We start from the raw sequence: 14,458 nt of genomic DNA, 5'->3' as shown, positions 1-14,458 counted from the left end.
AATAAAATTGATTGATTGATTGATTGATGCACACTGCCCCTGCATCATCAAATGCTGATGCCATAGAGCGCAGTGGTCTAAGGCACTGCATCGCAGTGCTAGCTGTGACACTAGAGATCCTGGTTCGAATCCAGGCTCTGTCGTAGCCGGCCGCGACCGGGAGACCCATGGGGCGACGCACAATTGGCCCAGTGTCGTCCAGGTAGGGGAGGGAATGGCCGGCAGGGATGTAGCTCAGTTGCCAGGGTTGTGGGTTCGATTCCCACAGGGGGCCAGTATGAAAAAAATAACAAAATAAATGTATGCACTAAATGTAAGTCGCTCTGGATAAGAGCGTCTGCTAAATGACTAAAATGTAATGTAAATGTAATAGAGGGGCTGCAAGCATGAATGTCTGCCCAAGGAAAAATACATGTTGTATATACCTATCCTATGATTACATTTTTAAACTCCATCATGGAACAGCAGATTGCCTAAACGAACATGGCATAGGATACAGTGGTATCTGACTCACTGCGCTGTTGCTGCATTCGAATGTCTCAATTATTAATGTAGGGTTAGACTAGCTGGTCCTGCGGAGCTTTGTGTGTGTGTGCCTGCTTGTATTAGGTATTTGCCTTTCAACTTCACTGAAATGGGTGTTGAAAGGGTATTTAGCTCTTATAAATCAGCGTATCTATCGTGCTATAAGAGCGCTTCATAAAACGTCATTTCAAAATGCACCTCGCAATGAAGATTTGTCAAACCCAGCTTGAATTATTAAACCCCAAACATTATGATTGTTTTAATCATCTTGTGAATACCCTATGTTCTCCTGCGCATGATGTAAAGCCCCCCGGTCATTGGTCTCTTACCTTTTGCATTGATGCAAGTTTCACCATCCGTCCAAAATGCACCTGTCTCGCAGCATCTGTGTCAGCAATGGCGCGATGAAGTGCTCGAGCTGTGTCCGATCCTCTTCGGGTAGGATGAGAGATGTACAAAATGATCACTCATATATAGTGTATTCTAAATTAAAACGAATCATGTTCAATGGTTTTGTGATGCGCAGTGCACAAAAACCTATTCCAACTTACCCATGCATCGATATCCTCTAAAATGAGGTCGTGCTGTGGAGTGCGTCACCGTGCATGGCAAGCAGCTGCCTCTTATGGGCGGTTAAAATAGTAAATAAAAAGACAGAAGCCTGGACAAAGGAGTGTTTAGATGGCACGAGGAATTAACTAGTATGCCGATGTCTGTATTTTGTATGCGAGCGCGTGTAGGCTACGGACTCCAGCTGCCAGAAGTCTATGTCCTATTGTTACCTCCACCATCTGCGTACCCTCTGTAATCAGAAACGTGCCTGTGGGCGCTGTCCCAGCATTTTCAAATTGGCTACTGTAGTATCTGAACAGTTTATAATTTTGGCTGACGTTTGCAAATGGTGTGTTAGAGGAATTTTACTCTGCTTTGCTGAAACATCTGGAAAGCATTACTATAGGGGCCCCCTGAAACAGAGGAGACTTGGATATGTGGAAGCCAGGGATTGGTCTATTCAAAACACCCATATTATGTTACATAGGATAAATACCATGGTTGGAACAAAGGACGGGGAGAATAATCATTTTTAGATTGGGTTAGTTGTTCTCCGGATTTCTGCAGAAAACTGTAAATTGACGCTGGAACCTTTGATATAATAAACATTTATAATCAGGTACAGTGTCAAGCGGATTTCTTGTCTACACAGCATATCAGCATCGTTGTCTCGACACTACACTACAACAACAAGATAATCTCTGCGGTGAGCTAGAATCGAATAGAATGAAGCATATTGTAAATATGGGGCTATTCTATGTCACCATTTAAGACCAGTGTCCAGTTTGGTAAGAAACAGAAATGATCACATTAATATCCTTGCCTGCACAGCGCCATGGGGAAATTAAATGGAAGCGCACTCCTATGTGCAACCCCCTATAACCTCATCTAAATAAGAGCCTCATCTCACACAGAAAGCAATTATATGCACACATACACACACACACACACATATATATAGTACAAGTCAAAAGTTTGGATACACCTACTCATTCAAGGGTTTTCTTTATTTTTACTATTTTCTACATTGTAGAATAATAGTGAAGAAATCAAAACTATGAATTTCAATTAACAGGTGTGCCTTGTGAAAAGTTAATTTGTGGAACTTTCCTTCTTAATACTGATTGTCATTTCTCTTTGCTTATTTCAGCTGTTCTTGCCATAATATGGACTTGGTCTTTTACCAAATAGGGCTATCTTCTGTATAGCACCCCTACCTTGTCACAACACAACTGATTGGCTCAAACACATTAAGAAGGAAAGACATTCCACAAATTAACTTTTAACAAGGCACACCTGTTAATTGAAATGCATTCCAGGTGACTACCTCATGAAGCTGGTTGAGAGAATGCCAAGAGTGTGCAAAGCAGTCATCAAGGCAAAGGGTGGCTATTTGAAGAATATCAAATATAAAATGTATTTTGATTTGTTTAACACTTTTTTGGTTCCTACATGATTCCCTATGTGTTATTTCATAGTTTTGATGTCTTCACTATTATTCTATTAAATAGTAAAAATAAAGAAAACCCTTGAATGAGTAGGTATGTCCAACCATTTGACTGGTAGTGTGTATATATACATACATAAACACACATATACATACACACACACTCATCAACTGCTTCTACCAGACTTTACTATTGCTAATACTGTACAATTTAATCACTTGCCCCCCCAATCCCCCCTTTCCTGATGCATGTGTAAATATTATACTATAAATTGTACTTTCCTGTATTATACTTATGCGAAAATGTCTACATGATCTACTTCATTCATCGCACGCATTCCACTTTGTAATTTGGGTGAACGAACCCTTTAAACGAAACGCGTTGTAAGATATGGTCACTTCGAGATTCCGTAGTTGAGATAAACAGACGTCACTTTGCTACTTCCTGAAAAGATTGCGAGCTCGCGCACTGAATTGAGGTTGTTTGGCTTTCTTCTTCCCCCCCATGTTTATAATTGGTAAAGGATATTTTGGCATAAGAAATGAACTATTTTAATAAACAGAGAGCTATGATGAAGTTGCTGTTTATTAGCAGCTTGCAAGCAAATGTCCTGGCTGGCTATGTTGTTGCTAGCATGCTGCTAACAGTTAGCAGCATGGAGAAATTATTCCAGTTTTTTTCCCCGGTGGGAGCTCGTTAAAGGGGAAACCGACACCCTTGCAGTTGAATGGAGCATGTTTTATGCAGAGCCGGTCGCCGGGGGACACGAGTGTATAGCGGGCTGCATACATTCCAGTTGGACTCATGAGACGTAAAAAGGAATAATAGCGCCATTTGATGGTCGGGGCTAGAGATTCTGGCTACGTTCCAGGCTGGTAGCTAAATATTTAAGTCTCATTGCAGAAATTATTACGAGATACAGAGAGCTGATCATACATTAGTTAGTATTTGGGATGCAAGGTCATTTGTTTATTAGTGATTCTGCTTAGGCTGATCCCCCGAACGTGGTTTCATTGATTGTAGGCCATGGACTTAGACCAGGGTTTCTTAAACTTTCAGCCTGTGATCCAAATGAGAAATTCTGTGTTTTCCTGGGACCCAAGCTCATGAAAATATGCCCCCTTTAGGGGGCCCTAAGGGAGATTTGCGCCTAGCTGGCAGAGAGAAACATTTACTACTACATTTCCTGCAAATTCTATTCATTTTGCCATGGGGCGGAGATAAAATTGTTTGCAGTTTTAAAGCTAATTTCCTGCAATTCTACATTTATGCCATGTTAATGTTATCTGAGATGAGTGACTAACAAAATCAATGGGGGTCCCCTGGAGGTCAGGGCCACTAGGCATGTGCCCGGTCGGTATTCGGCCGTGATTACTTCAAGTTTAGATAGCTGGCTAGACTAATTTACCAACCTAAAAGTTGTTAACTGACATGGCTAATTGAGTGACTGACATAAGACCACAACCAAATCTCGAAATTGCACCTTGTGTAGTCTAGTACTCTAATTCAAGAATAAGACCCCGACTGAGTTCCTAAATGTTGTTTAAAAAAGGTCGCAACATACATACTTTAAGAAAGGCCGACTAAGACAGCTCTAGCACAGGATTAGTTACAAAAAATATTTGGCTGTAGTGCCCCAAAGCCTGTTTTAGCATGGGCAGTGCCATTGAAGACCTTTCAAAGATGGTGGATAAATGAAGAGGTCTTACTCAGGCCGCTTGGCATTGAAAATAAAATTCACTGTTCCGGTCTGCTTAAGGCAGGGTTTTCCAACCCCCTCCTCTGTGGGCCTCTTCTCTGCCCCATTTTTGTTTTAACCCTAAACTGGCACACCTGATTCAATTAGCCAACTAATCATCAAGCCTTTGACTAATTGAATCAGGTGTGCCAGTTTAGGGTTAAAACACATGTGAAACGTCTGCGAGGGCCAGAGGAGAGGGTTAGGAAACCCTGGCTTAAGGGGCCGCTGTCCCATAGGCACCAATATGATAGCAGCTAGTTCTGGATAGTTCAGGGGTGTCAAACTCATTCCACAGAGGGCCAAGTGTCTGCGGGTTTATGTTTTTCTTTCAATTAAGCCCTAGACAACCAGGTGAGGGGTGTTCCTTAATAATTAGTGACCTTAATTCATTAATCAAGTACAAGGGAGGAGCGAAAAACCCGCAGACACTCGGCCCTCCGTGGAATGAGTTTGACACGTGCCGTTTTTGTACCAGAAAAAAGGAGCGAGTGAGATGTCTCGCTTCCTCTTCTGTCTCTGGACTTGACTTTCACAAGTTTGAAGTAGTCAACTGGTTGGGACTTCCTATGGGTTAAGGAAGGATCACATAATTCCATCCAGGTCATCAGGAGGGATCAGCCAATGAATTATACTCCTGAGTAAACAGTCCATAACTGAAGCGGGCAGTAAATCAGCAACCTTGTCTTTATACCTGTTCAGACAACACACTCCAGGTGGCAGTAAACACCCTTGACTACTTTAAAAGAGAGAAAGCCCTCAATGGTGCTGCCCATTATGGCACAGCTGCAAAGAAAGGACCCCTATGTGGTAGGCCTACCTGCGATGTTCAACACCTGGGGCGTATTCATTATGCCGTTTCTGTTGCAAAACGTTTCTTAAACGAAACAGGATCTACCTGAATTTGTTCAATAGAAACTCTCGTTTTAGTTGCAAAACCATTTTGCAACTGTTTGGACTATTGATTACTCCCCTGCTTACTTCCGCATTTGGTCTGATTGGTCCATTGCGTTTGCGTAGCACATGGAGATGTGTGAAACTCACTCCTCAGCCTGAAGTGTACCCAATTGCGAATCAGGAGGAAGTGGTACTCGTTAAGCAAGCAGCGTGACATTCGTTACAAATGGTGCCTTGACTCGGATCTGCAGTTGCACTCAGCTCAACGCTAGGGTCGCTGTGGAGTAAGTTTGAGGGGTGAATGCCGAATAACTAGCTTTTTGCGTGGCACGACTGGCAAGACACTTCGGGAGAGCGGTCACGTGTGCTAACAAGGCAGAGGTCCTGGTTTCGAGCCTCGGTGTGAGGCTAACCAGGAGTAAGCAGTACTCGATAAGCAGGCAGCGTGATATCCGTTACATATGGCCATGACTCACTTATCTACTTCCCTTCAATAATTTGAAAGGGAATGACTGGTATAAGAAATATGGTGGAAACTCCCACTAGCCTAGCCCATGGCCACGTCCCAAATGGCGCATTGTTAGCTACCTTTATAGTTAGCTACTTTTGACAGGAGCCTTATGGGCCCTGGTCAAAGTAGTTCACTATATAGGGAATAGGGTGCCATTTGAGATGGAACCCATGTCTCCACCAAGCCAATGCTTTTAGATTTGTGGTAAGTAGTCTGCAGGTGGCTTGGAATGCAGCCAGATTATTCTATCATTTCATGTGTTGTTGCCTAATAGGTGTCTTTCTCCCATCTATTTTAACAGTGCCATTATCTTGTCTGCCAGTCAGCTATCCATGGTCCACACAACGCTGCCTACGTACTTCCTTTGGTTAACCTGTTTCCATGCATCAATCTGGGGCACAGAGACTTGCAGGTTTGTGTCAAGTTACCGAACACCTTTTCCTCAGCAACGGCAGAGCTGCAAATGATAAGGCCATCATATCTCATTTCAACATCACTTGCATCATCAATGCCACACAAAACATCACAAACACTTCCACTGCAGAGGTGGAATATGTCCATATACCTGTTACAGACTCTCCATCTTCGCCTCTGAGTGAGTTCTTTGATGAGGTAGCGGATAAAATCCAGCTCGTTGGGGAGCAGTGTGGACGCACATTGGTTCACTGCAATGCAGGTGTGAGTCGCTCAGCTACGTTATGCTTGGTGTATCTAATGAAATACCATGGAATTACACTTTTGGAGGCCCACAAAAAGGTCAAATCTTGTCGACCTATTATTAGGCCAAACAATGGATTCTGGAAGCAACTCATCCAGTATGAGCGCAAGCTCCGTGGTGGTGCCACGGTCACAATGATAACTTCCCCCATGGGTGAAATACCTGACATTTATGAAGAGGAGACCAGAGATATGCTTCCTCTTTGACCTTCACTGTTAAAATGATTGTCAACCCAATTGTAAAAATGCATTACTACTATGTTTTATATCCAGTATGTTGAGTTGAACTGGAAGTGGTCCTCTCAAATGTTGTATTTGTAAACTTTATGATTCTGAATAAAAAATTACACTTGTACAATGTCACTCTTTACGATTTACAACTAAACAAAAAAGGTTTGTAAATGTTTTGTAAAGGCTACAACTTCAACATATGGTCATCCAGGGTAAGAAGTGTCCCCAGGTAGAATAGTAAAAAAATATTAATTCAAATGGCAATGAATATTGTTAAATACATTTTATTCATTTCAACTCCCACCAAAAAAGAAAAACATTTGCATTGTTGTGACTATAGTGACCAAACCACGGCAACATCGTAGAACTATAAAATGTCATTTTTAATCCATGTTTAGCTTAAAATTGGTCCAGCATACAAAAAGGACCTGTGCAAAATGACTACTTCCATTTGCCATATACTCAGCTATTGACTATTGAAAAGCACATTGTACGGAAAGATCTCTATGAAACAAGGCCCTGGGTAGAAATATAGTGATCATTTAGGACGCAGGCATAGGAGAGAAATATACACTGGCTCACAGTCAAGAAAATATTATCCAATAGATATTCAATCTTCCTCTACATTCCTCTGAATGTTACTCAATACTCTTCATTTTGTCAAAATGTCTACCCTACCTAAAGCCCTCAAAGGACAACTTTGTTGAGACCATGAAAGGTTTGGCACAGATCAGCTATTCACGTTATCCCTCTTTAGGTACATCATAACAAAGAACATAAATTACATAATGCCCCCCTTCACATGCTAGATAGCTCAAATCCAGGGTAGAGCCCTGCACGGGCATGAATTTTAAGCACTACACATGCCCGCGACGTTCAGACACTACCCTACCCAGGCCCGATTGCTTCTGCCAAATTTAAGGCCCGAAACAACTTCCTCACTTAGTAAATCCATTAGGTGCTCCTCTCTGTGTCTCTCGCTCCCTGCGCGCAGGCAGCTCGCTCTGCATGCACTATGCTCATGGCGACTCTGAGTCTGTGTAACCACACACCATAACAACGGCTCCGTTTGGGCTGCTCTGCTCAATGACGACTTTTTTTTGTTTGTCATTTAGCAGACGCTCTTATCCAGAGCGATTTACAGTTAGTGAGTGCATACATTATTTTTTAATTTTTCATACTGGCCCCCTGTGGGAATCGAACCCACAACCCTGGCGTTGCAAACGCCATGCTCTACCAACTGAGCTACATCCCTGCCGGCCATTCCCTCCCCTACCCTGGACGACGCTGGGCCAATTGTGCGCCGCCCCATGGGTCTCCCGGTCGCGGCCGGCTACGACAGAGCCTGGATACGAACCAGGATCTCTAGTGGCACAGCTAGCACTGCTATGCAGTGCCTTAGACCACTGCGCCCCTCGGGAGTTTGAGACATGAGAGAGCTGTTAAAGCCCAATACCGTCAACCAATCATGTCAATGCAGAGCTATTCAAAGCTATAAGGAGCCCTCCGCATTGTTACAAAATCTGAGAGGCGATGTGGCCTCAGCAAGCCTCCAGATGCGCCGCAGCTGCGTCACAACCTCCGGAGGCTTGCGGAGGACGCATGTCACAATAAGGAGGGCTCCGTATAGATTTGTATAGCTCTGCATTGACATGATTGGTTGATGGTAGGTGGGGGCGGTACATCCTGTATAAACACAAACGCACTTCCTTGACAACAACTCTGCTCCACAAGAAGTATGAATGCCTTGACTTCTGCTTCTGCCAATACAGAGTCCAGATTAACCATAAATCGGCTTTTAGCTACTTTGTCACTCTAAACTCCTACAAAACTCAAGGAACATTATTTTCTGTGAAATAATCTCTCCTGTCATATTTTAAGCACTTCTGACACCATGTTATGATCTTAGTCAGATGTGACTGTACTGAGCAGCAGAGCACAAGCAAATGGCTCAGCTTTAAAATGTTACTGATCAATTTAGTGATGCCCGTACCCTAGTTATTGATGGAAAAAAACAGGCCCTACCCGGCCCTAACCCGATGTATAATGTTGGGGCCCGTCTGGCTCGGGTCATGTAACAGAGCTCTAATCCAGGGGTGTCAAACATATGGCCTGCGGGCCGGAGCTCATTCAATCCATGCCTCGGGGGAGGGGGGCTGGTGTAAAAAAAAAAATATATAAATTTTTTAAACAATCTCAATTCACATTAAAATGACTAAAACCAAATTGAAACTGGAAAAATTATAATGGACCTACATTTATATAGTCTCTTCAGTCTGTCCAGCTTGCTAACAGTCATCTAAACCAGGGTTTCCCAAACTCGGTCCTGGGCCCCCCCCCCTGGGTGCACGTTTTGTTTTTTTCTCTAACACTACACAGCCGATTCAAATAATCAAAGCTTGATGATGAGTTGGTTATTCGAATCAGCTGTGAAGTGCCAAAACGTACACCCAGGGGGGGCCCCAGGACAGAGTTTGGGAAACCCTGATCTAATCGAATGCTAGACAGGGAGCATTGAAAATTCCAAAAGTGATGTATATGGGACTATTTTTTTCAAATTCTGACAGTGAGGAAATATAACAAACTTTACATGTGGCCCTCCGGACCTCGTGAAGACTGAATGCGTTTGACACCCCTGCTCTAATCTATTTGGAATTTAGGCCTAGGTTAACTTCAGTATCATTCATCCACCGGCATTATCAGTCACACAATCAATTTCACTGTTTTCACTTACTCCACTCCAACCAACAGCCAATACAATGCAACATAGCAACTAAAAAGTCCCTTTCCTCTGCCATCTCAGAAGGGATCAAGCTAACAAGAGAAAATACAACACTCCAAAACATACAAGAAGTACATTTACATTCATCTGGCCAACATTGTGGTCATCATTGCAGGTGTCCAACTACTGTCCTACAGTACTTTCAAACACTAAGGGACCAGTTAGAATCCTCACAATTTAACAATTTCTTCTGTGACAAAAAATGATCTTGAGTCAGAACTGAAAACACAAAGGACATCCCAAAGTACCACAATAACACAGGAGTGCAAACACAAGCATGCTTATCTTTCTCAGCTTCATAGATTCAGCAACAGTATCCTCTGCATGGTCATGCAATAAGCATCCAAAGACAAAAATATATGAAGTAACATCCATTTGTTTAAAAAAAGAAATCAATATTGATTAAACCAAGGAAGTCTTCTTTCACCAGGAATCAGTTTGGTGCCTTATTTCATCTTAACACCTATATCCACAGTTTTCTGGCAATAACTTCATGACAGTGATGCACCTTCACTACTGAAGAAGAAAATAAAAAATTAGTGCCAGACAGGGAAAGAACCACCAATCTGCTTCTGAAACCCTGCATTACACTTAGGGAGCATCATAACTTTATTCAGAAACCTCCATGTATGGACAGAGCAATAAATAAAACAATGAAAGGGATTTAATTGACACTATGGAATCCATACTTACATTCTGTTCCAGCTTGGTGTACTCTGCGCCTTTGGGCCGACGTCCCGATCTCGACCTCTTTCCCTCCACGCAATAGGCAATGATCTGACAAAAACAAACAATAATAGGCCTGTGTCACAACTTGTTTCATTGACTGTTCTCTTACATGTTTTTAGCTAACACATTAATATCACTACTGTCTTGGATGTGCTTGTTTTGGAGGTATCTTTTTATGGACTAATTCATATACTGAACAAAAATATAAACGCAACACGTAAACATTTCAACGATTTTACTGCGTTACAGTTCATATAAGGAAATCAGTCAATCGAAATACATTGATTAGGCCCTAATCTATGGATTTCACATGACTGGGCAGGGGCGCAGCCATAGGCCCACCCACTGGGGAGCCAGGCCCAGCCAATCAGAATGAGTTTTTCCCCACAAAAGGGCATTATTACAGACATAAATACTTCTCAGTTTTATCAGCTGTCCGGGTGGCTGGTCTTAGATGATCCTGCAGGTGAAAAAGCTGGATGTTGAGGTCCTGGGCTGGCGTGGTTACACGTGGTCTGCGGTTGTGAGGCCGATTGGACGTACTGCCAAATTCTCTAAAACGGCAGAGGCGGCTTATGGTAGAGAAATTAACATTCAATTCTCTGGCAACAGCTCTGGTGGACATTCCTGCAGTCAGCATGCCAATTGCGCGCTCCCACAAAATCTTTGGCATTGTGTTGTGACAAAACTGCACATTTTAGAGTGGCCTTTTGTCCCCAGCGCAAGATGCACCTGTGTAATGATCATGCTGTTTAATCAGCTTGTTGATATGCCAAACCTTGTCAGGTGGATCGATTACCTTGGCAAAGGAGAAATGCTCACTAACAGGGATGTAAACAAATTTGTGCACAAAATTAGAGAGAAATATGCTTTTTGTGCGTTTGGAAAATGCCTTGGATATTTTATTTCAGCTAATGAAACATGGGACCAACACTTTACAGGTTGCGTTTATATTTTTGTTCAGTATAATAATACATGTATTTTATATAGTGCTTTTCATTACATAGAGAATCACAAAGAGAATCTCAAAGACGCTTATTATGACCCAGATTATGGCGAAGAATCAAAAGCTGTAATGTGTAAATCGATATTAACCAAGTACCTTTCGCTTGTTGTGGTAGCTAATGTAGAGCACTGCCACCAACACAGCTGTACACACAAGATAAGCAAAGAAGTGACTGCTCACTGCCTCATCACGTGTGCCATGGGTTTCCTTTTCAGCAGTGTCTACTGGTGCCGTTTCCTTTTCAGTAGGGTGTACTGGTGCCATTCCCTTTTCAGCAGTTGGTACTGGTGCCATTCCCTTTTCAGCAGTTGGTACTGGTGCCATTCCCTTTTCAGCAGGGTCTCCTGGTGCTGGTGTTGGTTTCTCTTCAACCGTGTCTACTGGTGCTGTTTCCTTTTCAGTAGGGTCTACTGGTGCCAGTCCCATTTCCATTCCAGTAGGTGCTCCTGCTTCTTGTTTCTTTCCAATAGATGCTCCTGGTGCTGACATGTCCTTTGCCGAAATGATCTGTGCTGGTGTATCACTTACAGGGGCATTAGATAGAGAATTTGGCTCCTTTGATCCTGCTTGAGGAGCACCTGTAGATTTAACAGATTAAATAAGGATGTTGAGCTGATTTAAAATGTTTTGAAAAACATTTGCTGGACTGCCTAGTGAGAACTAAACTGACCGCAGCTCTTACTTATCTATAGTAAGACCTGGAGCGCGCCCACACCCGAATACATATGATGAAGAAAGCTGCAGCAGAGTACAGAGTTTTTAAACCAAAATATGAATAAAAAACTAATGTGGCACTGGCAGTATAGTGTCTGATTTAGCTAGCTCCCTCCATCCAACAATTATTTGATCTGATTAGCTAGCCAGTTCGGTATAACATTAGGATACTAGCAAAGCTAGCTTTCAAAAACCCTTCTCTGTTGGGTTTTCAACAGTTAGCGTCACCCACGGTTGCCTGCGTGTGAACTACAATTCCGACACTGTGTTTTAACGTTTAGAAACGTAAAAAATCATTGCTTGCGAAACAGTTTGAAACATATGCTGATATGCCCCTTATCTTTCATATCAGTGAGAAAGATACTTTCAAATTAAAAATATACACTTAATGTAGCAGTTTTGCACAGATCCATATGCTGTGTGTGCCTCCAGTTGACAAACGACACTTCCTCCCCAGTTACGCTTACACCCAGGTGTTCGGAGCATGCTAGATAGTTAATTAGCACAGGTGAGCGCCTCTCAGTGAATCCCAAACTACTGCCTTGCCCCGACCAACTCGCTCAGAGGGCCCTCTGTTGTCACCTGTTGCTGACGATACTCCGAGGGTAACTTCCAGAGAATGGTGGGGGATCAATAAACCCATCACACACTTGTGACTTAAATGAAGCAATTCATGTTCCAATTTTTAATAATAAAACAAGCATGTTAAATGTTCTATCCTCCGGATCCCTGCTTACAAGCAAAAAATAAAGCAGGAAGCAACAGTGACTCGGTCAATAAAGAAGTGGTCAGATGATGCAGATGCTAAGCGACAGGACTGTTTTGCTAGCACAGACTGGAATATATCAACACCATTATCCCAGAAACCCTAGACCCACTCCAATTTGCATACCGCCCCAACAGATCCACAGATGATAAGCTCTCTATTGCACTCCACACTGCCCTTTCCCACCTGGACAAAAGGAACACCTACGTGAGAATGCTATTCATTGACTACAGCTCAGCGTTCAACACCATAGTGCCTTCAAAGCTCATCACTAAGCTAAGGACCCTGGGACTAAACACCTCCCTCTGCAACTGGATCCTGGACTACCTGACGGGCCGCCCCCAGGTGGTAAGGGTAGGTAACAACACATCTGCCACACTGATCCTCAATACGGGGGCCCCTCAGGGGTGCTTGCTCAGTCCCCTCCTGTACTCCCTGTTCACCCATGACTGCATGGCCAGGCACGACTCTAACACCATCATTAAGTTTGCTTACGGCACAATAGTGGTAGGCCTGATCACCGACAACGATGAGACAGACTATAGGGAGGATCTCAGAGACCTGGCCGTGTGATGCCAGGATAACAACCTCTCCCTCAACATGATCAAGACAAAGGAGATGATTGTGGACTACAGGAAAAGGAGGACCAATCACGCCCCCATTCTCATCGACGGGGCTGTAGTGGAGCAGGTTGAGAGCTTCAAGTTCCTTGGTGTCCACATCACCAACAAACTCTCATGGTCCAAACACACCAGGACTACAGAGGGTAGTGCGTATGGCCCAGAACATCACTGAGGCCAAGCTTCCTACCATCCAGAAACTCTATACCAGGCGGTGTCAGAGGAAGGCCCTAAAATTGTCAAAGACTCCAGCCACCCTAGTCATAGACTGTTCTCTCTGCTACCGCACGGCAAGCGGTACCGGAGCGCCAAGTCTAGGTCCAAAAGGCTTCTTAACAGCTTCAACCCCCAAGACATAAGACTCCTGAACAGCTAATCAAATGGCTACCCGGACTATTTGCATTGTCAGCCACTGTCTTCAGTCTGTCTTCCGTAAACAAGCGCTGTAACATGGATATGGTCAGTGTGGGAACAAAACCCTATAAAACGTGCTAGAGGCATCACTAGACCCGAGTTTGATCCTGGGTTGTATCACAACCAGCCGTGATCGGGAGTCCCATAGGGTGGCGCACAATTGGCCCAGCGTCGTCTGGGTTAGGGGAGGGTTTGGCCGGGGGGGCTTCACTTGGCTCATCGCGCTCGAATAACTCCTTGTGGCGGGCCGGGCGCCTGCAGGCTGACCTCGGTCATCAGTTGAAAGGTGTTTCCTCCGACACATTGGTGCGGCTGGCTTCCGGGTTAAGTGGGCGGGTGTTAAGAAGCGCGGTTTTGTGGGTCATGTTTCGACTCCCGAGCCCGTTGGGGAGTTGCAGCAATGAGACAAGATCAAAATTGGGGAAAAAAAAGGGTAAAATACAACAAATAATAATAATTTTTAAAAACATTATTTATTGTTGATATGAAAGATAAGTTCCTTCATGTTTCCAAAACCGTACCACAAGCGATGTGTTTTAACATTCAGAAGGAGCGTCTGGTCTCTTAACAAAATTACCCTGGCCAGAAGATACTACAGATGGGTTAGCTGACATCACGAAAACGATGTGCGCTTCCATGGGGCAGAAGTCAGCGGGTTGTTGTTATTCTGGATGGGCAGATTGCTAGCAAGAATGACAAGAAACTGCCATGTGGGAAATCGTATGTTGCTCGTTTCAGCTCGTTTCATCTTGTTATTGATATCATGTCTTGTTTTGAGGTGTTTTGACTGATTTCATGTCAAAGCTAA

General features: G+C 43.5%; 1 protein-coding gene across 2 annotated transcripts; it reads left to right on the top strand.

The window, feature by feature from the left end:
• Window positions 1-2,946: 2,946 nt before the first annotated feature.
• On the top strand, window positions 2,947-6,720 carry LOC311141471 (dual specificity protein phosphatase 18-like). 2 transcript variants are annotated; one of them, XM_084176810.1, is made up of 2 exons: window positions 2,947-3,003; window positions 5,973-6,720. In XM_084176810.1, exon 2 carries the CDS (start codon window positions 6,053-6,055, stop codon window positions 6,593-6,595), a length of 543 nt encoding a protein of 180 aa, XP_084032936.1. In that variant the 5' UTR covers window positions 2,947-3,003; window positions 5,973-6,052; the 3' UTR covers window positions 6,596-6,720. The 2 variants fall into 2 exon arrangements, with proteins under 2 accessions (XP_084032936.1, XP_084032937.1); XM_084176811.1 differs by lacking the exon at window positions 2,947-3,003 and adding an exon at window positions 4,730-5,875.
• Window positions 6,721-14,458: the final 7,738 nt, after the last annotated feature.

The sequence above is a fragment of the Coregonus lavaretus genome, assembly GCF_964263955.1.
Source record: "Coregonus lavaretus genome assembly, chromosome: 14".
Lineage (NCBI taxonomy): Eukaryota > Metazoa > Chordata > Actinopteri > Salmoniformes > Salmonidae > Coregonus > Coregonus lavaretus.
Note: the sequence above shows the minus strand (reverse complement) of the source record. Positions and strands in the feature narration are given on the sequence as shown.

What these genes read in the sequence shown, in the direction of transcription:
- LOC311141471 (XM_084176810.1), top strand. Translation starts at nt 6,053, where the DNA reads ATGCATCAATCTGGGGCACAGAGACTTGCAGGTTTGTGTCAAGTTACC.